General features: G+C 45.0%; 1 protein-coding gene across 2 annotated transcripts; it reads left to right on the top strand.

Annotated features, from left to right (window-relative positions):
• On the top strand, nucleotides 1-22,451 carry LOC136945617 (dihydropyridine-sensitive L-type skeletal muscle calcium channel subunit alpha-1-like). Of its 2 annotated transcripts, none has more exons than XM_067239544.1 (44): nucleotides 1-455; nucleotides 2,348-2,453; nucleotides 5,853-5,992; nucleotides 6,485-6,618; nucleotides 6,934-7,086; nucleotides 7,350-7,555; nucleotides 7,850-7,953; nucleotides 8,194-8,333; nucleotides 8,608-8,686; nucleotides 8,891-9,051; nucleotides 9,338-9,563; nucleotides 9,989-10,196; nucleotides 10,403-10,523; nucleotides 10,742-10,856; nucleotides 10,971-11,070; nucleotides 11,220-11,289; nucleotides 11,884-12,016; nucleotides 12,275-12,404; nucleotides 12,538-12,597; nucleotides 12,705-12,811; nucleotides 12,985-13,072; nucleotides 13,196-13,303; nucleotides 13,429-13,481; nucleotides 13,652-13,798; nucleotides 14,027-14,228; nucleotides 14,956-15,114; nucleotides 15,291-15,401; nucleotides 15,534-15,617; nucleotides 16,693-16,740; nucleotides 17,323-17,349; nucleotides 17,491-17,616; nucleotides 17,715-17,780; nucleotides 18,056-18,147; nucleotides 18,601-18,760; nucleotides 18,926-19,053; nucleotides 19,309-19,508; nucleotides 19,603-19,704; nucleotides 19,816-19,943; nucleotides 20,625-20,750; nucleotides 20,910-21,121; nucleotides 21,320-21,381; nucleotides 21,507-21,544; nucleotides 21,668-21,760; nucleotides 21,923-22,451. In XM_067239544.1, the coding sequence occupies exons 1-44, from the start codon at nucleotides 265-267 to the stop codon at nucleotides 22,166-22,168; spliced, it is 5,490 nt and encodes a 1,829-aa protein (XP_067095645.1). In that variant the 5' UTR covers nucleotides 1-264; the 3' UTR covers nucleotides 22,169-22,451. The 2 variants fall into 2 exon arrangements, with proteins under 2 accessions (XP_067095645.1, XP_067095644.1); XM_067239543.1 differs by having other exon boundaries at nucleotides 21,507-21,553.
• The last annotated feature ends 5,017 nt before the right edge of the window (nucleotides 22,452-27,468 follow it).

Genomic DNA, 27,468 nt, shown 5'->3' with positions numbered 1-27,468 from the left:
CCAAGGAGAGAAGCTTCTTTGGCTCTGCGGGGAAAAGACGGAGAGTCAGGAAGAGAAAAAGAAGGTGGAGGAGGCAGACGGAAAGCGACAAACAGAACAGAAGTGTTTGAACCTAAGAAGGGCTCCTCCCACGGGAACCAGGAGGGGAATTTTGGGTACAGGACCCAGAAGCAACACGGTTTTTGGGATATATTCATTGAGAGGGAGCACTTTTTTTCCACCCCCTTGTGAATAGGGAAGCCTTCTCGGGCGTAACGGGTCAAGATGGCCTCTAATGCTGCCGAGGTGGCGATGACTTCGTTCATCATGAACGAGGACGAGCTGAAGAGGAAGCAGAGGGAGAAGCTGAAGAAGATGCAGGCCACCGGGGGCAACCCCCGGCCCGCGCGCTCCCTCTTCCTCTTCAACCTCAAGAACCCCTTCCGCAAAGCCTGCATCAACATAGTGGAGTGGAAGTATCCTTTCTAGTGTTCTCACTGCACACATTTGTACACTCTCATTCTCAGTCTCTCTCTCTCTTTCACTATCGCTCTCTCTCTCTCTCTCTCTCTCTCTCACACACACACAAACTGCATTCCTATCATAATGCGTACAATTTGCCCCAAACTCCATGTTCCACACATGGATTGAAAGTGCTCCCTGGCATTTTGTGTTCCCTGTAAGGATATAATCGTGCAGTGTATGTTACAGTTTCCATAACATGTCCAGCATGGAATCAGTAGGGAGTTGAAATGTATCACCTGTAAACTACCATGTCAGATATACAGACAAGCTATGTATACATCGCTAATAATGAACAGATGCTCTGCGTATCTAAAAGCTAGGTTATTTTGCTCCTGAAAAAGGTCAAGTCCCTTATCCTCCTGAAAAGCTTTTGAGATGGTTTGGCCGGAGGTCAGAGTCGGACTGGCCGGAGGGTGATTTCCCGAACGGCCGGTCAAACGGCTGCGGTATAATGCAAAAAAATATATAATAATAATACACAGTCGTGGGCTGGTCTGCGTTTCAAAGTCCCGGGATGTTTTTCAGTCCCAGTCCAGACCTGCCGGAGGTGTTAAGACTTGTGTTATGTGTGTGGCTGACCAGTATCAATGTGACATATGCAGGCCTGGTCTTTTCACTGATCCAGGGAGTTAACCCAGCACCTTGTTGAGCCATCGGTTGGACATAATAAATAAAACCTCTTAATTCAGTGATAAGTCTGGCTGGCTCACGTTCTGTGCTTTTAAGTCGAAATACTTCCATGGATATGTCAGCACGAGGCTAGTCTGAATACTGCCTGTTGGTGTTGAGTGGAGGTCTTTCTCATGGGGGGACTTTCCACATTGCTTTTAGACCAAACCAGATTGCCTTATTTATGCTGGCTATATATAATATATGACCTAAAATAGATTAGGATGTGGTGATCAAGCCATGTTAGCTTGTGTTTTTGTCTTTGTCATTAAGGGTAGTTATTATTTAGGAATAATTGCATTGCTCAGTGGACATATTTTTCTTCAGGATTTACGATAATTGAGATTACATGTATCTGTCTATATGTTTTTACAGTAGCCTACTTGACATTGTCATCTGAAGTTTGTCAACAATTATCAGTATCAGTAGATTATTGGCCTTTTCGGTTCTAGTTTGGGTGGTGTGTGATATTCGTATAGATATCCGTTTTTCCATTTGAGACCACACACTTGGACAAATAGAAGAAAAAGACCAAATCTACTGAAACAATTTTTGGTAAATTCTCCCACTTGACACCCATTAGCCGACCATAATCTTTAGAACAGATGAACAGTTGATTGAACTGGGAACTCTTTTCCTAATACATGTGAAGTGTACATAGTTTGATCATATTCCGGGGCCCTCCAGCTGTCCTGTGGCATCACAGTCAGACAGCCCACAACCCCCTGAGCTGGCAGGGGAATTCTCACAGAGCGCCCCCTGTGGACCGGACTGCCAACACGCTGGCGAGAGCAGGCAGGATTACACACAGGAGGCCACAGATGGTAGATGAATAGTCTTTGAGGGATAAGTTACAGTGAGGTACAGTTATCAAAGTGCACTGGTTACAGGCTCGACTATTTTCAATAATTAGGGGTTTGAGTTGGACATTGAACCTGCAGTTTTGTGTCCTACTCAATCCATCACAGTTCAGAAAGCACCAGTCCATATCTAATCTGACAACATAGAACTATCAGTCCCGACCCACCTCCCAGACACAGTCAAGTCAAGGTTGAACTTGAAAAAAAGAGAGATTTGATGTCTGTCAAACCAGCCCCTATGTTTCTCTCCCTGTCTGTTCTGTTTGTCCTCCATTTTGTCTCCTTGTTCTGGTCCTGACCCTACCCTCCTCCAGACCCTTTGAGATCATCATCCTGCTGACCATCTTTGCCAACTGTGTGGCCCTGGCCGTGTTCCTGCCCATGCCTGAGGAAGACAGCAACAGCACAAACACCAGCCTGGTGAGCAACCAAACTTCTCTTCCCATCAGGGGCGTTCAGGCTGGGTCATTGTCTTCCAGTGTCTACACTCAAATATATGTATACATATAAAAAAAGTTCTAAATAGACCATTCTGCAACCCAAACAAAGAACCCTTTACTCTAGAAAAGTTGTCCTAATATAACTCTTTTTAGAAAATAAATAATCAAGAAGGATCCAAAACAATACTTTACTGAGCTGAAAAGTGTAAAACCTTATTGTCTGAACCTATATCCTTCCATGTTCCCTTTTCATTGTCATAAGAGGCTTTATGTGCTTTGTGCACCCATTTGTTTTTGTAGACGGTTTGTAGTTTGGTTTAGTTTTTGTTGGTTGTCACTGTACCATTTAATCCCTGGCGTTGTGTTTGCGGATTTATCACAAGCCGTGATATCGGCACTTTAACATGCCAGAGCCAGTTTGTGGCTTTTCATTTGTGGCTCGCCTTTGAACATTTGGAGTTAGTGAGGTCAGACTCTCCACTCTGGTCGCTGGCTGGTTGAGAAAGCCCCTGAGTCCCATCCTCAACATGCCTCCAGGACAGAGTCAGTGCTTTCGTGCTTCAGTTAACCCTCTGCTTCCCCCACAAGAACCCAGAACATGTGATTGCCAGGCACGAGACTGCTAATGTGTTTACATTCAGCACCAGGCTATAAACCATGTTGTGTCTTTCTCATAAGAGTAAACCCCTCCGACAGAGGTTGTTGGGACTCATTTAGCACTTTAACTCGCATTGACAATGTATTATAAACGTGACATTGAATGTTTATGGCACCTCTGCGCAGTAGCTAATGGTTTTCTTAGCATCCAATCCTGGCTGTATGACAGGTGAATGCTTGTCTTCTAAATGTGGCTAATGTTGGGAGACAGTAAGGTTAGACCAGTGGCAAGTGCTGGTGTCATGTGTGTGGGCAAGAGGAGGACCCAAACGCAGAGAAAGGCAGGAAGGCAGGATTCCAAATATCAAAATGTATTTATTTGAGAAAACTTGGGAACAAGTAGGGAATACTCACACAAGAACAAACTAAGCAAGGGACCATATATACACAAAAAGCAAACTAGACACCGGTGAAACGAACTAAAACAAATTAGCAAACTTAAAACCTGACCTAGACACTTAGCAAGACACAGGTGCAGGGAATCAGACACAGGGAAACACTAGGGCAGGGAAAAACACATGAATTCAGGCTGGGGTACAGCCGTTGGTGTGACAGCTGGTCTTCCTTTAGAGGGTCCTGGTGTTTTTTGTATTTTTAGACCTCACTCCTGAGGTGTGTGTTAACGCTGCAAGGGGTTGCAGGCCACAGATTTGAATCGGACATAGAAAAAGGTGTGTGCGTGTCTGTGTATGAGTGTCTGTGTGTCTGTGTCTGTGTGTTTCGGTGTCTGTCCATGATTGCATACATGTAAAACATTTCCATGAATTGATTTCTGGGTTTACGGTTGGACCCACTGCTTTGAGTGTGTTTGCATTTTTGTGCAAAGATGTACACACGTGAAAGCATCTAGAGCCAGAGTTCAGCCAAGTCCCATGTGCCCAGCCGGCTGGTGGCCGGCCCAGTCCCATGTGCCCAGCCGGCTGGTGGCCGGCCCAGTCCCATGTGCCCAGCCGGCTGGTGGCCGGCCCAGTCCCATGTGCCCAGCCGGCTGGTGGCGGCCCAGTCCCATGTGCCCAGCCGGCTGGTGGCCAGAGGGGAAACTTGGCAGTCTGACCCTGCTAAAGACTCTTGACCTCATCGCTCAGGGTGCTAACGTGTTGCATCCAGACAGACACCTGCTTCCGAAGAAACATCCGTGCCCCCACCCCTACCGCAGCACAATAACACAACAGCGCTGCACATGGGGTCACACTCGGAGGTTACACACACCTTTGCACACACACACAAGGGCCTATTTCCCTCCGTGAAATTCATCGAGCAAATCACCAGAGGCGTCATTTGGATGTTATGCAGGTCTAATATCTACAGGACTTTTCTACCCGCCCCCTGGACGCGGGCCCCTGGGCCAATCCTCCTCTGACTCGTCAGCAGGGTCATTCCAGAGATGTTAGACCCGAAAGAGTAACTGACCTAGAGGAGGGGGGGGGGGGATCACGTGTCTCCACCAGGCCCCCTTTGGCAGTCAGAACTAGGTCAGTCTGGACCAGCAGCACCTCCATGATGCATGTTGTCGTTGGAGAGCTTTGCAGAGAACCGCACCCTCTGACAGTCCCCAGTCATGAAATATGACGACTCATAAAGCATATTCGATCGCTATTAGCAGCGTGCTAATGGTCCGAGTGTTAGTTTCGTGTTGCTTCTGACAGGCATTGAAAATATTTTTATTGACTTTGGTGGGTTGGTTACCAAGTCCCTCAAATTAAATTTGATTCATCTGAAATAAAGCGCAAGCGAGAATTCATTTAATGGCATTATTTAAAGGTTGGTCTGCATATACTTTAAAGCCATGGACAATTAAACTTACTAGCTATAGTCATAGTTATAAGCTACAGCCATAGTTATTTCTATGTTTAAGTTGTGTACATCTAATGTTTTTCATTTATTATGTCATTCAGCTTCAGTCAAGTGTTGAAAAATTATGAGTGTATTTTAGGAAAATTCTTTAACTAAGGTTACTCCAAGCAATGTGCTTCGACCACAGTGCGGCTAGTGTACAGTACACACACACACATACACACACACACACACACACACACATACATACAAGGGCCCTGAGAGGAACCATACATGGTGTTGTCGACAGTGTGTTTGCTTCTGCTCTTACTGATACCACAGTGAAAGTCTAAGGTGAAACGCAAACAATAGTTTTATGCAAGCTTGTTTTCAACATCACATAAAACATTACCAGCTTTAATATGTACTGGCCGTAACTCATCTGCATTTACGCATCCTTGAACAAAACATTTGAATGCTTCTTTGAAAGCAGGTTCTGGTGCATATGGTCCATTTGATGAAACTCAGGCGTTTGAACTTGTGGCACCCTCTTTCTGCTGTTTATCTCTGTATCAGTTTCTCGTTGTCTTTCTTGCCCGCTCTCTCTCTCTCTCTCTCTCTCTCTCTCTCTCTCTCTCTCTCTCTCTCTCTCTCTCTCTCTCCCTTCATCCATTCATCCCTCTGCTGAGACACACTCATCCCTTTAAGCCCCTTAATACCCTATTTAATCAAAGTGCAGACAGACAAAAGCAATACAAAAGGGATTGGAATACAAGTCAAACTTAATCTAATCTAAAGTGCCCATTTCTATTTTCTTAAGATGTATGTCACATGTCCCAGTAGCCTCCATCCTCACTCTTTAATCCTGTATCAACTAAATATCACTGTCATATTTTAAGGATTAGAATGATGCAAAATCAAATTTAGGTTGTTTTTTCATTTTTTCCAGGAAAGTCTGGAGTACATCTTCCTTGTCATATTCACGTTAGAGTGCTTTCTGAAGATAGTGGCGTACGGGCTGGTATTCCACGAAGGAGCCTATTTACGGAACTGTTGGAACGTTCTGGACTTTGTCATCGTCTTCATGGGGTAAGATGAGACCTTAGAGAGGGGAGCTGTTTTTCTGCTCCCATAGTCGTTTCAGAAAACCACTCCAACCTCAAATCAACAACACAAGGGTACTTTTAACAAAACCGAATACTCTGTACCGATTCTACCTTGCTCAGTTTAAAACACACTGTAAAATTATTCTTGTGCTACACATTCGTTGACAAACATTATGTCTAAACTGGACCAAATGTATGACCTACCATTTGACAAAATTCCCTTCACCTCTTATTCTCAGTCTCAAATACTACTCAGTCTTAAATATTAGTTCAGTCCCATATTTTACTATTTTAGTCAGAATCAGAATCAAGTTTATGCAAAGTAAGTTTACATGAGGAATTTGCTTTGGTAGGTGGCGCATAACAATTAACATGGTAAGTCGAAGCATAAAGAAAGATAAAACAAGTACTGTAGTAAAAGGCATAAATATAAAATATAAAAAGATGGGTACAGATGCATTGTGTTGTCCCACAGTGTCTTCACCGTCGCCCTGGACACCATCAACCACTTAGCTGGCGTGAACATGGAGAAGGGCGGGGGCTTCGACATCAAGGCTCTCCGAGCCTTCAGGGTGTTGAGGCCCCTGCGTCTCGTGTCAGGAGTCCCCAGTAAGAACACACTCTGCACTGATGTGTGATGAAGACAAAGATGCCATATAGCTGGATTGACACACCATTGGAACCTTTTTTGCTTGTATTAAATTAATAAGATGTATGGTTTTTTCTTGTATTGAGAACCTAACAACGCTTCACAATTCTTTTCCAAATGTTTAATTTTTATCACAATCCATAGAGTATTTGTCCTTTAAGGTATACGTGTGTGTGTGAAACCAGTGAGTCAAATCAGCTAAATATGTTCCCCCAGTTAGCATTGAATTTGTCAGTATGTGTTTCCTGTATTTAAATGTGTTTAAATACATCCAGGCCTACAGGTGGTGATGAACTCCATCCTCAAGGCTATGCTGCCCCTCTTCCACATCGCCTTGCTGGTCTTCTTCATGGTCACCATCTACGCCATTGTGGGCTTGGAGTTCTTCAAGTGCAAGATGCACAAGACTTGTTATTACGTTGGCACAGGTCTGCAATAACCTATAAAAAGAATGATGTTACCCCTTAAAAGCTTCAGTGCAAATCAAAACGCTCTGTAAGTCGCTCTGGATAAGAGCGTCTGCTAAATGTAAATGTAAAACATCACCACTAAGTATCTAAGTAAACTACAGCCAAGTACTGAAAGGGCATGACGTTAAAAATCCAAATGAGTCATTGCACAAAACAATGTTTTCCGAATCCTTCCAAAAATGTGACCAGTAATCCACTCCTCCTCCTCCTCCCTCCGTCAGACATCATGGCCACAGCGGAGGGGGAGAAGCCGGCTCCGTGCGCCCAGGCCGGCAACGGGCGGCGCTGCCTCATCAACGGCACCGAGTGTCGGCCGGGCTGGGAGGGGCCTAACCATGGCATCACTCACTTTGACAACTTTGGCTTCGCCATGTTGACCGTGTACCAGTCTATCACCATGGAGGGCTGGACAGACGTCCTCTACTGGGTGCGTTTTTTTCACACCAGCACGGTCTGCAGCCTTGACCAGTCTTTCAAGACACCATTAGTTGGTGTACATTTTGTTCTAGCCCAATAGTCATATAAATGTCCTGTAAATATCTCTTTCTCTTAACAAATCTGCACACCACTTTATTTGAAATCAGGGCTGTTGGAAATAGACAGGTGCTTACTCCATGGAATGGCTCCTAGAGATATGTGGGGAACTAGTAGCAACAGACGAATCCTACTCTTCACCTGACATTATCTTCCGTAGACACGACTCTTCTGTGTTGTGTTCCAGGTGAACGATGCCATAGGTAATGACTGGCCCTGGCTCTACTTTGTCACGCTCATCCTGTTAGGCTCCTTCTTCATCCTCAACCTGGTCCTGGGCGTGCTCAGTGGGTACGGTGATCTTTCACCTCTCCCTCACGCTCATGTATCACAAGGCCTCTTAACACATAAAGTCAGTCTTTTTTCCTGAACAGATGACATCATCTCCATACATAACAAAACAGTACAGTGCAAACGTCTTAGGCACCACCAACAAATCGTATGACCCTTACTAACGTACACAAGTCCAATCCCTTTCAATCCAAAATAAGACTGTTTAAATGTCCTCTTCACCTATCCACCCACACACAGGGAGTTCACCAAGGAGAGAGAGAAGGCCAAGTCCCGCGGAGAGTTCCAGAAGTTGCGGGAGACCCAGCAGCTGGACGAGGACCTGAAGGGCTACATGGAGTGGATCACCCAGGCGGAGGTCTTGGATGCGGATCAGGACGGTAAAGGTGCATGAAGGTCTCCTTGATCTAACACCTCTCTGTCTGTCTGTCTGTCTGTCTGTCTGTCTGTCTGACTGTCTGTCTGTCTGTCTGTCTGTCTGTCTGTCTGTCTGCCTGCCTGTCTGCGTCTGTCTGTCTGTCTGTCTGTCTGTCTGTCTGTCTGGGGTTGTGTATAAGCTCCCTCTAAATGTTTATGGAAATGTTGATCTAATAAGTTATGTTCTTTTCTATTCTATGTCATGTTCGATTCCAATACCTTGATGTTTCTTGACAGGACTCCTGCCGTTGACAGATGGATCAGAAACAGACAGTCTTTATGAACTGGAGGGAAAGAGCCGCGTCATCTACTACTAGTCAGTTTGATCAGCAAGTTGCAGTTACAGTTATTTACTGACATGATGGAAGTGTGATACAGGCACACACAGTGACTATGACTGAGTTATGTTCTCCCTACTTTCCTTCACCCGCTTGTCCTCCTTGCTCTCTCCTGCTTCCTCCTGCTGTCACCTCTCTCTCTCTCTCTCTCTCTCTCTCTCTCTCTCTCTCTCTGTCTTCAGTCGCCTGGCTCGGCGTTGGGACCGCTTCTTCCGGATGAAGTGTCTGGTGTACATCAAAACCAAGGCTTTCTATTGGCTGGTGATCTTCCTGGTCTTCCTCAACACACTGGCCATCGCCACTGAACATCACAACCAGTCCGACTCCCTCACAGCTTTTCAAGGTGCGTTCAGCACACGCAAACAGAACCCTTTTCTTCAGCTATGCACAAACATCAATGCACTCAACAGATACATGCGTTTATATATTTCTTGTACAAATGTCCTTTATTTTTCAGCCTTTTCCTTTGAATAATTAACCTACTCTTATGAATATATCAGATTACAATCGTTACAATCTATACATTTTCGTATATGTATACAATGTCAATGATAATCTTTTTGATTTATGTTTCTCTCCTATCTCTTTTTCGTTTCTCTTCCCCACTAACTCAAACTGGTGACTGTCAGACGTTGCCACCAGGGTGCTCCTGGTCCTGTTCTCCCTGGAGATATTTGTCCAGTTGTACGCACTGGGTCCCAGGACCTTCTTCATGTCTCTTTTCAACCGTTTCGACTGCTTCGTGGTGGGGGTGGGCATCCTGGAGATCATCCTGGTCTCTCTGGAGGTCATGACCCCGCTGGGCATCTCCATCCTCAGATGTATCCGGCTCCTGAGACTGCTCAAAGTCACCAAGTAGGTCACTTGGATTGGAAACTGGTTAATCTACAACTTGTGTCATAGTTGTTTTGTCTTGTAGAGTTAAAATAAATGGTACTTCCGGTAGATAATCAAATCATAATTTGCAGTTTTATCTAAAATAATTTTCATTATTTTAAGACAAACAAGTTTGTCTTAAGGGACATCCCCTAAAAATGGAACATTACAAGAGTACCATGACATCATTTTATATCTTATACACAGACCCAAAATATAAACATGTAACTAAACAACAAAGTGTTGATCTCACAGTTCCCAGAAAGGATCTCTCATGTGAAATCCAAATGGTTGGGGCTTATTTAAAGATTAAATTTTAACTGACCGTTTTAAGAGCTGTATTTTGTTCTGTATTATATTAGCCTGCGACTATCTCCTCTCTCTCTCTCCTGTGTGTGTGTCAGGTACTGGACTTCTCTCAGTAACCTGGTGGCCTCCCTCCTCAACTCAGTGCGCTCCATCGCCTCCCTGCTGCTCCTCCTCTTCCTCTTCATTGTTATCTTCTCCCTCCTGGGCATGCAGGTGTTCGGGGGCAAGTTTAATTTCCCCGACCAGGAAATAAAACGCAGCAACTTTGACAACTTCCCTCAGGCCCTCATCAGTGTGTTCCAGGTGTGGTAACCCTCATGCGCTGACTGCGAGCTCTATTCAGATATGAAGTTGTTGTTAAAAAGTCTTTGGATACGGATGTTGTTTTAAACTATTGTTAAGCTCAGTGACTTAGCATGTGTTATCATCTAACATCTAGTTCATTAGGAGTCGAATTTCATTTTGAAGGTTTCATGTTTGGTCTGAAGCATCTGTTTGGGTGTTTTCAGGTGCTGACTGGAGAGGACTGGAACTCCATCATGTATAACGGCATCTTGGCCTACGGAGGGCCGTCCTTCCCTGGCATCATGGTCAGCGTCTACTTCATCATTCTCTTTGTCGTCGGAAACTGTATCCTGAGGAGACGTACTGGAGCTGAATATGAGATGTCTTAGATCATTGTTAATTTTTCAGGCTTTTTAATAGCACTGGAGTTCTGATGATTTAAACTGTACCATAGCATCTAATGAGGACAGCCAGAGGACTAGGGAAAAATATGCAGTTTTGTTGCTGTTGCTTGTTGATGATGCTGACATTGTGGTTATTATTCTGAGCTTCGCCCCAACCAGACATCCTCCTCAACGTCTTCCTGGCCATCGCCGTGGACAACCTGGCGGAGGCCGAGAGTCTGACTTCGGCTCAGAAAGAGAAGGCAGAGGAGAAGCAGAGAAGAAAGCTGCTCAGGTAAAACAACTCTCTTTCTCAAACGCCACACAGAGATGATAAACATGTCTTGATCCCCGTGCTGTTCTATATATGTCTGGGTTTCCATGAATACAGTGTTATCTTTCTCTCTAGATCCAAATTTCCTGACAAGGCTGACGAGGAAAAGGATCGATTAGCTAAGAAGCTGGCTGAACAGAGGGCGAAGGCTGATTGCATTCCTACCACAGCCCAGGTCAGAACTCTGTCTGAGCCCGCTTGGCTTGGATGTGGTCAAGATTCCAATGACATACTGCTAGACTGGACACTTCAATCAGTCAGAAAAGTGCCTTGGTCCAAATGATTTCAGGTTTGAGCTGATCAGTGTGTTTCCTTTTTTTCCAGCTCAAAGTGGATGAGTTTGAGTCTCATGTCAACGAAGTGAAAGATCCCTTCCCTCCTGCAGACTTCCCAGGTATGCCAACTGTCTAAAACTTGCAGGCCTACTTTACACAAAATGTAAACGTTTCTTAAAAAACGTTTGGTAATTTACAAACTACCGGTAAATAATGTTACTGTACATTATGTAATACATATGAAAACATATTTTGTCAGTAAAACACCCCTAAACCTCTTATCTTCTACACGCCTCTGTCTTTCACATGTTCTATGAAGTTTTAATGGGAGTTCAGTCAATGCACTTAGGTCTTAGGGTTCATGTGCAGAGTGCTGAACTCATTACTGTCACATGTCCTCTCCTGGTGTTGGTACTGTTAAGTATAGTATCCCCTAATTATTATTAGCCAGGACAATTTATAGTTCAGGTTTCAAGTTTGACTATGTCCACCTTCTCTGACTACAACCTTATACAGCTTGTGAAAGCTCACATGTTTTTGTTGTGCTTCATTTTCCAAAAGAAAATCTTGGAGAGTAGCATGGCTGCATGTCAATCCCTCGTCTTCTACCTGTGCTTTTAGACAGCCGTATTTGAATTTCAATAGCTGTATTTCAATCACAAAACTGCTAACAAGCACCTCCCCCACATCTAACAAGCTCACCGCTCTGTTAGGTGACGATGAGGAGGAGGAGCCAGACATCCCCATCAGCCCACGCCCCCGGCCAATGGCTGACCTCCAGCTGAAGGAGAAGGCGGTGCCCATGCCCGAGGCAAGCTCCTTCTACATCTTTGGACCACAGAACAAGTGAGATCAACAAGAGTTGAAGAAGTTAGATAAATGGTCATTGAGAAGTTGTCTTTTTGAAAACTATTAATTAAAACAATGGCCATTTATTTGTTATATTTTTTAACAATATTAATGAATTGAGCTGTCTTTACTGAGTTAGGATAATCTGATATCCAATAACGAAATCTTCAATGTGTTTGTGTGTGTGTGTGTGTCTGTGTGTGTTTGTGTGTGTGCATCCGTGCGTGTGTGTTCGTATGTGTGTGTGTGGCCAAGGTTCCGTAAGCTGTGCCACAAGATCATCAACGCCACGCCCTTCACAAACTTCATCCTCCTCTTCATCCTCCTCAGTAGTATCTCTCTAGCAGCTGAGGACCCTATTGACCCCAGGTCCTTCAGGAACAAGGTCCATGATCTCTCTCTCTCTCTCTCTCTCTCTCTCTCTCTCTCTCTCTCTCTCTCTCTCTCTCTCTCTCTCTCACACACACACAAACACACACAGTCACAATATTAATAAGAACCATTTCAATTCTGTGCAGGTCTTGGCTTCTGCAGACATCGTCTTTACCACTGTGTTCACCATTGAGATTGTGCTCAAGGTAAAATTTCCTAGAAGCACTTAGACGTTGTTTCATTGAAGCTGGTGTCAGTTGTAGCTGACATGCATGTTTTTGTCCACGTCTAACTATCCACGTCTGACCCCCAGATGACAGTGTACGGAGCCTTCCTGCACAAGGGCTCATTCTGCCGCAACTCTTTCAACATACTGGACCTGCTTGTGGTGGGCGTGTCTCTGCTCTCCATGGGAATGGAGTGAGTTGATTGGATAGCGACAGCCACACACTTCTAATCTGATTCCATTCAAAACAGTTCTTCTTTTTCATTCTGCCCATGGGTCGTTTCTTGGTTCACTTCCAACACGAGTGACTCGGAACATTTCCACAAATACGTATAACCTTGGATGTGTGTGTGTCTGTTCTGTGTAGGTCCAGTGCCATCTCTGTGGTGAAGATTCTCAGGGTCCTGAGAGTGCTGAGGCCTCTGAGAGCCATAAACAGGGCCAAGGGGCTAAAGGTACACACACACGCACACATACTTCTGCATACACACACATGCAATGAACACAGATAGACGTATTGTACCCAGAAACACTGTGTAGTACTGGTGGGGTGTGACTGGACCTGTTCTGTTTGACAGCACGTGGTCCAGTGCATGTTTGTGGCCATCAAGACCATCGGCAACATCGTGTTAGTGACCATGCTGCTGGACTTCATGTTTGCCTGTATAGGAGTACAGCTCTTCAAGGTGACATTTTGTAAAATGACTCGTGCGACATCTTTTTAAATGTTAGATTTTTGGTGTTTTTAATTGTCATGGAGCCGCTTTGAATCCTTTGGCTTAAAATAATCCTTTATCTGCTTCATTTCCAGGGCAGATTCTTTAGTTGCACAGACCCCTCGAAGTTGACGCCAGACCAGTGTCAGTACGTACTTTCTCAGCATATCTAATTTTCCCATTTCTGAGGAACTCTTACATTTCAAATTGTTATGAAATAAAAGTAATTTCATATTAATATTAATAACAATAAATAGTCACTATTCATAATAATATTTTCCTAATACTAATCTATTCACCAATCACTTGTTCTTTCAGAGGCCTCTTCATGAAGCACATGGAGAACTCTCTTCATGACAAAGTGCTGGCTCCCAGGGTGTGGATCAACAGCGACTTCAACTTTGACAATGTGCTCAACGGCATGTTGGCCCTGTTCACCGTCTCCACGTTCGAGGGCTGGCCTCAGTAAGCAGTCTAAGACCACACTGGAATACCAAGACGGTCACTCAGTTGCATGATTTTCATCTTTCTTCCATTCCATTATGTTCTTTCATGTCCATTATACATTTCTTCCTGTGTTAGAATCGTACATCTCGCAAAAGGGGATAAAGTACCAATGAACTGTTGTGTATATTGAGCATCTTTGTCCCTGCCCTACCCCTCCCTCCCTGTCCCCCTCCCTTTCTCTTACAGGCTGTTGTACAGAGCGATCGATTCCAGTGGGGAGGACATGGGCCCAGTGTACAACAAACGGGTGGACATCTCCATCTTCTTCATCATCTACATCATCCTCATCGCCTTCTTCATGATGAACATCTTCGTGGGCTTTGTCATCGTCACCTTCCAGGAGCAGGGAGAGCAGGAGTACAAGAACTGTGAGCTGGACAAGAACCAGGTGTGTGTGTGGAGTTAATATGGACAAGAACCAGGTAGAGATGCTGGACTCACCTGGGCTTGCTTTGACATGCAGGGCCATGTGTACCACGTCCCACGCACCTTGATAGAGCTTCTACATTTTAGAAGGCCTATTTCCTAAATTGAGATACACATGATTAGATACATTATTATTGGCACAGTAGACCCTTGACAGATATTATCTTGAAAAAAAATCACGTATCTTCTTACAATACGATTTGTCTCATTGTTTGGTCATACTCACGATACGCATGATTTGTATCTCATTTTGGATAAAGTGTAAATGAATCAAATGTAAATATTGCTCAAAATGAAGTAATATATATGTATGCGTGCGTGTAGTGCTGTGTTCTATAACAGACTGTGAGTCCATGTCTGTTCCCCGTCTCCAGCGCCAGTGTGTAGTGCTGTGTTCTATAACAGACTGTGAGTCCATGTCTGTTCCCCGTCTCCAGCGCCAGTGTGTAGTGCTGTGTTCTATAACAGACTGTGAGTCCATGTCTGTTCCCCGTCTCCAGCGCCAGTGTGTAGTGCTGTGTTCTATAACAGACTGTGAGTCCATGTCTGTTCCCCGTCTCCAGCGCCAGTGTGTAGTGCTGTGTTCTATAACAGACTGTGAGTCCATGTCTGTTCCCCGTCTCCAGCGCCAGTGTGTAGTGCTGTGTTCTATAACAGACTGTGAGTCCATGTCTGTTCCCCGTCTCCAGCGCCAGTGTGTCCAGTACGCCCTCAAGGCCGGCCCCCTGAGGTGCTACATCCCTAAGAACCCTAACCAGTACCGAGTGTGGTACATCGTCACCTCCTGCTACTTTGAGTACCTCATGTTCTTCCTGATCATGCTGAACACCTTGTGTCTGGGCATGCAGGTACACAAAATGACGCTCCACCATTTTGAAATCTGTTTCACTCACTCAACACAAACGATTCACGACATGATGTCGAATATTCAATGATCCTATGTACCTTTCCACATTGTTGACGTATTTGCAGGATGTTGTTTAAGGTTTTCTTCAAACCGTTGGTTTGTGTGTCTCCTGTCTAGCATTGTAACCAGTCGGACCATGTCACCAAGTTGTCCGACACTCTGAACGTGATCTTCACGGTGCTCTTCACTGTGGAGATGGTCCTGAAGCTAATGGCGTTCAAGGCTCGGGTACGTCCTGGACCGTGGGCTGGCAGGAAGGAAAACAGTTCATGCTTAATCTAGAGTCATCATCAATCAAAATGAGCACTGAACTATGATAACTATGATGAGCACTAACTACTGATAACTATGTCGTTGCAGGGCTACTTCGGAGACCCGTGGAACGTGTTCGACTTCCTCATTGTCATAGGTAGCGTGGTCGATGTCATACTGAGCGAGGTCGATGTGAGTATCACACAGCCACATTCTGGAGTCCCAACAGGAGACACACTTCCAAACGTGTGTGCGCTTAACATGACTTTTTCTAAGGAACCCCCAAGAACAGTAGAGGGCTGTTGTCTTCCACTGTGTTGTAGATCTGTATGTTTGAAATCGACAAGGATGTTTTAGCAGGTGTTGTACTCACTTATAGTTAAAAGGGTTCACTCATTTGGATGTGATTTACAATCCATGTCATCGGACTGTGTTTATCCAACACCCTGACCTAGAAACACACGGTGGGCCCAGGACAGGCTTTGGTCAGATCTAGTGAACAGGATATGGTCAGTACCACTGCTAAATTAGGAACACCCCCACTACACTCCCCCCCTCCCCCACCAAACACTCGCTGCGTGACCATCTCCCACCATTTGGAATGCCAAAGTCATGTAACTCGATAAACCACCATTGAAATCAAGCACCTGTCCCTTTGAGAGATGGACTGAACATTTTGCTTCAGTAACACCTTTGATGTTGAGTGGTGTTTTGTGTCACGGTTTTGTGTGCTTTGTTTTATGGACTCTGGTTAAGGGCAATGTCGCACAAATGTCTTTTGACACTGGTTTTACGGTTCATGTTCACAGAGCGCTTTGATTGCAGCCCTCAGTACTTACAGTACCTTGAAGTTTGAAGCACTGTTGTAATCACTGTTGTCATCACCCGTATGCAATTTATGTGACACATTCACATTATCAACATCCGCAATCTCACAAAATCGCACCTTTGTCACCACACAGCACTTTCATCTGCTTTCCATTCACCTGTCTAACACTCCACCCGTTCTCTCTCTCTCTCTCTCTCCTCCTTGTGTCCTCCTTTTTCTCCCTCTTCCCCTTCTATTCTTCCTCCCTCCTCCCCCGCTACCTTCTCCCTTCTTTCCCTCTCCACCCATCTTACCATCCTTCGTCCCTTTTTCGTATTACTCTCTCTCTCTCTCTCTCTCTCTCTCTCTCTCTCTCTCTCTCTCTCTCTCTCTCTCTCTCTCTCTCTCTCTCTCTCTCTCTCTCTCTCTCTCTCTTTCTCTCTTCTCCGGTTTCCCTAGAATGCCCTGGCTGCCAGTGGAGGACTGTACTGTCTCCATGGCTGTGCTGTAAATATCTGCATGGGCCTTGTCGTGTGAGCACCTCCTCTCTGTTTCACTGGCTACAGTAACCCGACTGTACTGCCTGTCCACAGCTAGCTAGCTATTTAGCGCGCTAAAGGAAAATTGGCGTTTGAACTGTCTAGAGGCTGCTGTCATGTCAGCGTTAGATTAACACTTTGGTGCTTGTTGTATTAGCTAAACCATTTGGTTTAATGAGTATAAGCCTAAACCAAGTGTGACTTTAAGAGTATAGTTTCTGTTTACCCGAACATGTGTCTAACTCTGTTAATTAATGGCTTAGACAAAGGAGGCATTGGTATCTGTGTCCTAATCTTCCATGTTTATTGTATATTTTGCATGAGCTGGAATTGTTTAAACATGCTTTTGTATGTAGGCCTATCAGTTGTGTTAAGAGTACGTAAGTTCATTAATAAGTTGGCTTTCTAAATATGTCCACTGAATTTTTGGTGTGACTAAGATTAAAAGGCATGTACAGTATAAAGAGTCATTGACATGCTACCTCAGTAGTGCCCAAGGAACCACAACAAGTAAACTGATATAATCTGTCTTCGGTGTATCCCATTGCAGGAGACAAACCCAATGCAGGCCATTGCTGTAAGTCATTACTTTTATCATGATTCAGCATTTTTTTTTGTTTCTTTTGACCAGTTTTGCACTTGGTACTGTTAATAATAGTGTTGATATAAAATTCAATCGGTAAAATAAAACGACACATTCTTCACTGCGTGCTTGAAGGACTCAGAGAACGCCAGAGTGTCCATCACCTTCTTCAGACTGTTCCGCGTGATGCGTCTGGTGAAACTGCTCAACCGCTCAGAGGGCATCCGCAACCTGCTGTGGACCTTCATCAAGTCCTTCCAGGTCAGCATCAGACCAACCATCCTCTTCCTCATCTATTTTATCCCCACTGTGGGTTATGTGAAGATCTGTGTGTGTGTGTTTGTGTGTGTGTTCCACAGGCTCTACCCTATGTAGCGCTCCTTATCGTCATGCTGTTCTTCATCTATGCCGTCATTGGGATGCAGGTGAGCGTCTTCCTGTGACTACTGACTGTCGATGCGTCACACACACTGACAATCAGAGGTGTGTGTTTGTGAGCAAGCAGGCCGGCAGGCCGACTGTCTGTCTGACTGACTGACTGACTGACTGAAAGACGGACAGACTTACTGACACACATACATACACACACACATACACACATACATACAGACATACATACACACATGCATACATACTTAAAGTCAGTACATGCAGAACGATGGATCTGCTGTTTGTGACATTTGGGTTCGCCCTCCATCAGGTGTTTGGGAAGGTTGCCTTAGTAGACGGGACGCAGATCAACCGCAACAACAACTTCCAGACATTCCCTCAAGCTGTGCTGCTCCTGTTCAGGTGAGTGGGACAGACGGAGGAGGAACAGAGGGAGGAGGGGTGAGGGGGAGGAGGGACAGGGGGAGGAGAGTGAGGAATGGAAAAGGGGAGGTACTGAAGGGGGGAGGGATGTGGACTGAAGGGGGGAGGGAGGAAAGAACATAGACAAAGAGAGGAGAGACAGGGAGGTGAAACTGAGGGAGGAGAGACAGAGGGAGGAAGGGGGAGAGACAGAGGGTGGAAAGGGGAGAGACAGGGAGGAAGGGGGAGAGACAGAGGGTGGAAGGGGGAGAGACAGGGTGGAAGCGGGAGAGACAGAGGGTGGAAGGGGGAGAGACAGAGGGTGGAAGGGGGAGAGACAGAGGGTGGAGGTACAGAGGGAGGTAATGATGGAACAGCTAACTCTAGTGGAAAACATCCGGCTATGTTTCCCTCATCCCAGCATCAAGTTCGTATATATTCTCACCCAATCAGATGTGCCACTGGGGAGGCGTGGCAGGAAGTGATGCTGGCCTCCATGTATGGGAAGAAGTGCGACCCCAAGTCAGACTTCCTGCCCGGGGAGGAGTACACCTGTGGGGCTAGCTTTGCAGTGTTTTACTTCATGAGCTTCTACATGCTCTGTGCCTTCCTGGTGAGTTCCCCTTGAAAGGACTCGTTAGGGAAGACAAGGCACAGCTGGTGCCTTGTGATGCTATAAAAATTACAGTAAAGTTCTTCCAAAAATATAAAAAAACGAAACGTTGTATTTACAGAGTAGCTTCATATGACTTTAACATGTGACTGATACTTTCTTCAGATCATTAATTTATTTGTGGCTGTGATTATGGACAACTTTGACTACTTGACTCGTGATTGGTCTATCCTCGGCCCTCATCATCTGGATGAGTTCAAGAAGATCTGGGCTGAATATGACCCTGAAGCCAAGTGAGTTTCTGCCAACCTGCCTGCCTGCCAGAAAGCCATAACAAACTTAAATTAACTTCCATCATATCAGGGTGCAGGAGAGCTGTAGAGTGTTTAGTTCATTTGTCTGGAGTGTTGAGTGTCTTTAGCGTTCTTCTATAAAGTGTTCTATAGTCAGTATCGTTATTCCAATTTATAAACATGACATCAAAGTAAATTAATTTCCATTCAATTAGAACTCCATTCAATTTGAGTTCTATTAAATTTGACCTGCAGGGGCCGGATTAAACATCTCGACGTGGTGACTCTGCTACGAAGGATCCAGCCGCCGCTGGGCTTTGGGAAATTTTGTCCTCACCGCGCCGCCTGTAAGAGACTGATCTCCATGAACATGCCCCTTAACAGTGATGGAACAGTTACCTTCAATGCCACCCTGTTCGCTCTGGTCAGAACCGCTCTCAAAATCAAGACTGAAGGTACTGCTTTTTGAAAACTGGACACACACACACATTAGTTTTCGGTTGATATGATGAGGTTGAATATCATTTTGCCCCTTCTTGTCTTCGTCAGGTAACTTTGAGCAAGCTAACGAGGAGTTGAGAGCCATCATAAAGAAGATCTGGAAACGCACCAGTATGAAACTGCTAGACCAAGTCATACCGCCCATCGGAGGTAAACACCAGAACATGTGAACGTGAACTGTTCATACAGTTGTTCTGTACCTTTGAACAAAAACACATCAAACTGGATCATCAATGACATCATGTCGTGTTCCGTCCCCAGATGATGAGGTCACGGTGGGGAAGTTCTACGCCACTTTCCTGATCCAGGACCACTTCCGGAAATTCATGAAGCGTCAGGAGGAATATTACGGTTACCGTCCGACCAAGAAGAGCTCCGACGAGGTCCAGGTCAGATCCGGCAGGAGAACATCACTCTGTCTTCATCTCTCCATCTGCATCCCTCCATCTCTATCTTTATCTCTCTCTCTCCATCTGCATCCCTCCATCTCTATCTTTATCTCTCTACCTCCATCTGCATCCCTCCATCTCTATCTTCAGCTCTGTCCCTCCATCTTCATCCCTCCATCTCTATCTTTATCTCTCTACCTCCATCTGCATCCCTCCATCTCTATCTTTATCTCTCTACCTCCATCTGCATCCCTCCATCTCTATCTTTATCTCTCTACCTCCATCTGCATCCCTCCATCTCTATCTTCAGCTCTCTCCCTCCATCTTCATCCCTCCATCTCTATCTTCAGCTCTCTCCCTCCATCTTCATCCCTCCATCTCTATCTTCAGCTCTCTCCCTCCATCTTCATCCCTCCATCTGTATCTTCAGATGTCTACCTCCATCTTCATCCCTCCATCTGTATCTTCATTTCTCTACCTCCATCTTCATCCCTCCATCTCTATCTTCATCTCTCTACCTCCATCTTCATCAACCCATTTCCTTTCATGGCTTTTTAGTTTACCATCCTTCCTTGCTTTCTTTCTCGACGGCAACCCAGTGCATTTGTCCTCCACCTCCCTCTTTCTCTCTCTCTCTCACTCTCTCTCTCTGTCTCTCTCTCTCTGTGTGTGTGTGAGCAGGCCGGTCTGAGGAGCATCGAGGAGGAGGCAGCGACGGAGCTCCACAGAGCCATCTCAGGAGACCTGCTGAACGAGGAGGAGTTGGAGCGAGCCATGAACGAGGCTGCTGAGGGGGCCATCTACAGGGTGAGGTCCAGCGGGGCCGCAGCTCAGAGCGCGGGGGCGTCCACACGCTCACAAGGACTGTGGAACGGGATCGAAACATAAAAGTTGGAGCTGTAGTTTGAATCCATAGACCCAGTATCTGAACGATGATAACCCCAGTTTACCGTCCTGTCTGTCCAGCGTAATGGCGGCCTGTTCGGGAACCAAGTCGACCCGTTCTCCTCGGAGCCCAGCAGCCCCTCGGCCACCCAGATGACCAGCCATCGGCCGCTGCAGTTCTCCGAGAGTCGCCGCGAAGATGTCGAGTCACCGCCCGGCTCCGCCTTCCGGCCCGGCCAGGAGTTCTTCCCCGCGACGCCGCGGGCAACGCAGAACAACAGCAACAACAACGCGTGAGTATGGCGCAACACTGGAACCAGCCTAAACGTACAGAATCACTGTGTGAGCGACACGATATGATAGTGCAGCGAATCTTCTGAATCCTCTTATGGAGGATACAGTGATGTACTAGCATGACGATGTTTACTGCACATGCTGTACATATAAACATGGCTTTGATGCCCTCTGATGAATGGTGTCGTTTGTTTTAGTTATGTATACGAGAGAGAGGGAAGACCCCAGACCTACTCTTTCAGAGAAGATCCAGATCCTGGTCAGTTTAGCAGCCTAACTCCATACCGCTCCCTACAATGCATACTTCAATGATCTCAGTGTTCTCTTGATCCGTGTCTGGAGCCCCCTGACTTACCACATTTCTTCCCTCTTCATTTCACATAGATACCAAGCGCTTCTCCGACATCACAGTGAGAACAGACGTGAGTCAGGTAACATGCCTAGCAGAGGACACGTCTCAGCTCAACGCCGTCTGCACTGTTACACCAATCAATGCTTGGATGACATAATGTAACCTAACCCTCTGTCCACCTGTCTGGTCACAGTTTCCCTGTGACCTGAGCTACGCTGACAGCCAGGCCCACTGCCCCCCCAGGGCTGCCGTCATGCCCGCAGCAGCCGACCAGCTCATCCAGGAGGTTAGTGTTGCAGCCGTCCAGCTCCCCATCCAGACATCTGTCCTGGGCGGGGGGGGGTAGGGGGGGGGGGGGGGGGGGGGGGGTTGAGTGGTGACTTTCTTTTAATTCCAAAAGTGTAATCAGGCATGAGTGCATATACTGTAGTTTCTTTTTTCCTGTCAGGCCTTGATGGTGGGTGGTCTGGACTCCCTCGCCAAGGACCCTACATTTGTGTCGGTGGCCAAACAGGAAATGGCGGAGGCCATGCACATGCCGGTAACTGACATGGAGGGCGTGGCCCAGGGCATCCTCAACGGACGCAGTGGCCGAGTCACCGCCGTTAAGAGGAAGAGGCGCCCCATCCCCATCCCTCCCTCGGTCCCTGCCAGTACGGAACAGGAGAGCGCACATGCCGACACTTCCGTCTAGAGTGCTTGTCAACCAATTGCTGTTGTCAGCGGATCATATGACTTTACATTTGACGAGGCTGTGCAGGTGAACTCACAGCATAATGTAGCCGCGTGTGTTGTGCTGGAGATGGAACAAACCAACTAACCAGGTTAAGGGTCGTGCTAACTGACTAGCTCAGGGTAATCTAACTGACTAACAAGGATAAACAATATTTTGTTCATCCTCACAGCATTTCAGGTGCCCTGGTTGATTTCAACAAATAAAATACTTCACTTATGTGAAAGTACCACTGACTGACAAACGTTTTTTTGTTCATGTTTGTTAAAGGTGATCCATTTCATAGAGTGGTTGAACAACCAGGAGGTCTGTTGAGTGTTTATCTGAAGTTTCAGTGAGATGAAAGCAGTTGCACATCCAGAACATTTTCATAGGGGTGGCCAGATGGCTCCAGTACTTATTTTGGGGTAGCACACACAACTAGTTAACAGTAGCATAGCACAAAGAGACAGTTAACAAAACTATGTTAAGAAATCACATAAGAGCTTTTGCAATAAATTGTAATTTTCCACATTCATACATTCTATTTGACACCTATTTATAACATTTGCAACAATAGGATTGCTCACTTGTAGAGTTTGGTGTGTTGGGTCTAGTAACTAATTATGAATCATGTTGCTGTCCAATCAGCAACAATTATAGTGAGGCGAGTCCCACAACCTTCTAAACCACAATAGAATGTGGTTTATGCATCAACCACTGTCTCCCTCAAATGTGTGGGACTAAGGTAACTGATATAAACTAAGGCAATGTATGTTAAAGGGAAGGGTTTACCAATCTCTGTTTTATTATACGCTTGTCTTTTCTTTGACAACACAGTTTTGTGTGCTGCCCACCCTGCAGAGGGTGTAGGAACATTCATTTTCAAAGAAGGTTTTTTTCTTATTGTGTTGGACATGTTACTTTTTAATTTACGAGAATTCTTATTTTGATAACAAAAAATTTACTGTAGTATATCGACTGTACAGTACTTTGTGTAAACTTTGTTTTCATTTTACATTTCAAATGTAGTATAGTATATTCAGGTATATTTATTTAATAAATATGTGTCGGAAGTATTGACTCAATTCAGTTGTGTAAAATACCAATTTGACTATTTTGAAGGGACTTTTCTGGAGAGTCAATTAAGTTATCACTATTGCCAGTGTCTTCAGCATAGATATTATTGAAAAAATAATATGGTGGATTTAGTCCAAATTTCACTGGAAGAACATTGCCTGTGTTTGTAACTGCATGCACTTGTTATTTCTTGTGCCTCCATGTGGGAGTCAGGTGGCTGAGCGGTTAGGGAATCGGGCTAGTAATCAGAAGGTTGCCGGTTAGATTCTAGGCTGTGAAAAATGACGATGTGTCCTTGGGCAAGGCACTTCACCCTACTTGCTTCGGGGGGAATGTCCCTGTACTTACTGTAAGTCGCTCTGGATAAGAGCGTCTGCTAAATGTAAATGTAATGCTTTCACTGAAACAGGTCTGAAGGTGCTATGTCTCCCACTGGTGGCTGTACCTGGTGGTACCCTTGGTTTACTTCCCTCTCTGTGTTACTGCAGGACATGGACCTAACCTCTATCATACTTGACCAGTATTACAGTATGTTACACTTAGTCTCACAATTTTTGTGACAAGTGACAAATCAAAAGAAATGATCCGAAACATTCTCTGTGTTGTGTAAACTGACTTTTGACTTTTTAAGTGTTCTTAAGTGCTTAAGATGAAATCCATTTTACATCATTAGAGACACATTTTTATGAAATATGTTTCACACTACTACTATTTCATGATAAGGTTGCTATATATCCTATACCAAATTTAAAAAGTCTGTATGGCTAACAAGCAAGCTGATTACAACAGTGGAATGTAACCTAGTTTTAAACCACGTCATTTTCTGTAGCAGGTTAGATGTCTACCAGCTACCAACTATATGCTTACACAGCTGTTGTGTTGGTCAGTGTTAAATTGCTGCCTCTGGTATATTGACAAAAGAAATTTGAGCATGTTTGTTTCAGTTTTGAAATGGAAAATATCTGTCTTTTCTTGAATTGCTGATATGTCTGTCATCAGAGATGCAACTCATCTCTCTAGACAAGGAGCACCATTTCAAACCCCTATACAGAGACCCCTTAAGTGTAATGCACGTTCATGCATGCGTACATGCATGCACCATAGGCTGTTTCCTCTGGATGGGAGACAGTCATTTCAGTGCTTATTACACGTAGTTACTAGGAACGGTGCCTCAGCAAACAATATATTATTTTTTGGTCTCGAAAAGTCCACATTAACCTTTTGTTTTACGTCTAATAACACCAGTACATAGAAAACACAGGAATTGTACTGGTTTAATATTATGTATTGATTGTCTGATATGTTTTAAAAACTAAACAGAACGTTTTTGGAATTGTGCCCAAGCGTTGGCTCCTGACTAAACGACTGTGACACATTAGTTTTGACACATTAGAACAAAACCACACACAAATGTGAAAAGGCAGGGAATGAAATGCAGAGGCCCGGGCTGGAATCATCGTCCCCCAAGTTGCATGAATTTTATTGTAAAGTTGAATGCATGTAATTTCCTTTTTAGACGTACGGTATTTTATCCCTTGTGAGTGAATACTTTCACTAACTGTACAACAGAGGGCGCCAATACTAATCAAACTGCTAACAAGGACTGCTAACAACTACTGTTCCAACTTTAAATATCATATTTTTTGCAACCGTGAGTGACTTGCAACAAAATATTGTATTTCATTTAACTGAATCAATTGACAATTTGACAATAACAAAAGTAAGAATAAATTGTATTGGTTGATTGGACCTTAAGTGAACTTGTGTGTGTGTGTGTGTTTGTGTATCAGTGAGACAGCAAAGAAGCAAGAGGGGGATCCAAACGGACTGCTTCCTGTGTTTTTGACATTGACTTTACCAGACTTTGCTGGTCGATATCCACTGTGGAAATGGACAGCGTAGCAGGATTCACTTAGAGCACGCCACAGAGTGCTACATCAGTGAAAACTGAGAAGACCCGTGTCCCACATCTCCCCCACAAGCACCCCCCACCCCCACCCACACCCCCCACCCACACCACCACTCTTTGACTGCAGGCGCTGCTTTGATTGCTCCCACCCTCGACAACAGAGCATCTTGATTAATTAAACACAACATCTTGTCAAGGGAAAACCTGTCCCTTTTCTTATTCCAACAATCAATCCCAGTAACCAGTACACTGGAACTCATGTAAGCCCCTTCTTTTAAGGAAATAGAACATCCTCTTGATCTTGGTTGATGTTTTATTCGTTTTACAGTAAAATAATTGTGGCAGGCGCTAATGTTCCTTTAGGAAGAAGGGACTTACTGCACCTACAGTGAACAGGCCATGCTGTCACCATTCGCTGTTACTGTTTGCTGGTGGGAGATTGATACAAAGTAAGAGCTGGCAGTAGGATTTGTCTGTAGCTAGTGTTGCTTTTCGATATGTGCCTTCATGCACAGGTAACGTGTATCTGTTTTGTTCCGACACCTCCCAGAAATCCAGAACCTGCCTCCCTGCAGAGGTGGGCCATAACCCTTCTCTGGTATTTCATGGTAGACTCTTTGAGGGGGAAATTTCTTCTTCAGTATCTCAGGGGGATTGTAGTGACCGGTGACAGTTAGGAGCAGGCCCAGGTTACCCAGAGTACTGGCAGGTCATTTTAGCAGTGGTAGTGGTAAAGGGATGTGGATTCCTGCTTTCTAAAATTAATGTTAGGGATTGTGCTTTTGTCTTACAGGCACACTTTGCCACCTGTTTTGCCTTTAGTGTGAGTTGAACTGCAAACTACGTATATAAACAAACTCGCACCAATGTTTCTCATACTAAATTTTTTTACTTAAAGAGGTTAAGTGTTGTTATTTCCTGGAGTCCATGGTCCTTGGTGATGTAGTAAAAATCCCCATATAATAAATGACTAAAATGACTAAATGACTAAATATATAATACTAATGCTAAAGTTGATTACATAAAAATGCCTTATTGTGTAAAGCAGTCTACTTGTCAGTGACATTTTCTTTCTTACACTTAGAACACGTTCCTACATGCATTTTTTTGTTGAATAAAACAAATGATATTCATCTTAGTTAAATTTGTGTGTGGGTTTTTCTTTTTGACTTTACTGTTTGCTGCAGATATAAGCCAATTTCATGTTACCAAAGTGTGTCAACGGATTTACAGCTGCCCCTCCCTCAACCGACCGGTGCCATCCTGCAGTGCATCTGCACAGACTCTGTCACCCTTCAACAACCACCACCACATGCTGTACCTGCTGGGAGTCCCTGTTAGAGTACATCACCAGTCTCGCCACTGGAAGCTTGGCAGCAGCCAGGTGTCATCTCTCTCCACTCAAAAGTCACAACGCAGCCCCCCCCAAAGGCTTGAAATAGCCGGTTCATCCATAATGCACCAGAACCAGTGCTGCCCGACAGAAGCTCTCAGAGGGACAGACTGACAGACATCTGCACTCAATGCTTGGGTGCAGTTCATGTGGCTTCCCTCCCCAGCCCGGGACTTAGCCAGCGCCTTTTCCACACAAAACAGTGTGGAGTTTAGCTTTCAAGTCTTAATTCATGTTTTATTCACACCCACTGCTCATATTGAATTCGAATTGATGCCCCCCCCCACTCCCCCTGTTCTCTTTTCTCTTTCCCTGACTGTTTCCTGCAACCTTGTCAATGAATTATGAATGTGATCGGTCAAGTTTTAGAAAAATCTTCTTGCCATAATTGCGCGACCTAAACTTTACAATACACCCAACGTGGGTGGGTTTAGTGGGGTTAGTCATTTGTCAAAGCCACTTGCAGTTTGTCCGTGTCTACGTTCTGCTCAGGTGGAATGTTGAGTTGAGGAGTTGTTGACCGTTCATGTTCTGAGGTGGAGTTTACTCAACACACAAGCATGCACAAAAGCTTTGGAGTCAAGCTGTCCGTGCACATCCAGCCGTGAAAACCACAGAGCACACACAGAGCACAAGGGAACCTCAGCATGTCTGACGGACAGACACGTGAAGACTCCCAGGGCACCTCACCAAAACTCTCTTCCAGACTAAGTTTGGGGTTGTTCTGACATGTTGAAGCCTGTGGTGGATGGTCGAAGGGTATGACTGGACTGTCAAGTGCTCGAGGGGTAGTGGTGTTTCTTCTGGGCTGGAGACTCGATGTTCTCGTGGATGCTGAACATGTTGCGAGAGATGGGTTGAACCGATGCAAGAGACCGATTGGCACTGTTGGAGTGGTTC

Source organism: Osmerus mordax, chromosome 7 (genome assembly GCF_038355195.1).
Source record: "Osmerus mordax isolate fOsmMor3 chromosome 7, fOsmMor3.pri, whole genome shotgun sequence".
In the NCBI taxonomy this organism is placed as follows: domain Eukaryota; kingdom Metazoa; phylum Chordata; class Actinopteri; order Osmeriformes; family Osmeridae; genus Osmerus; species Osmerus mordax.
Note: the sequence above shows the minus strand (reverse complement) of the source record. Positions and strands in the feature narration are given on the sequence as shown.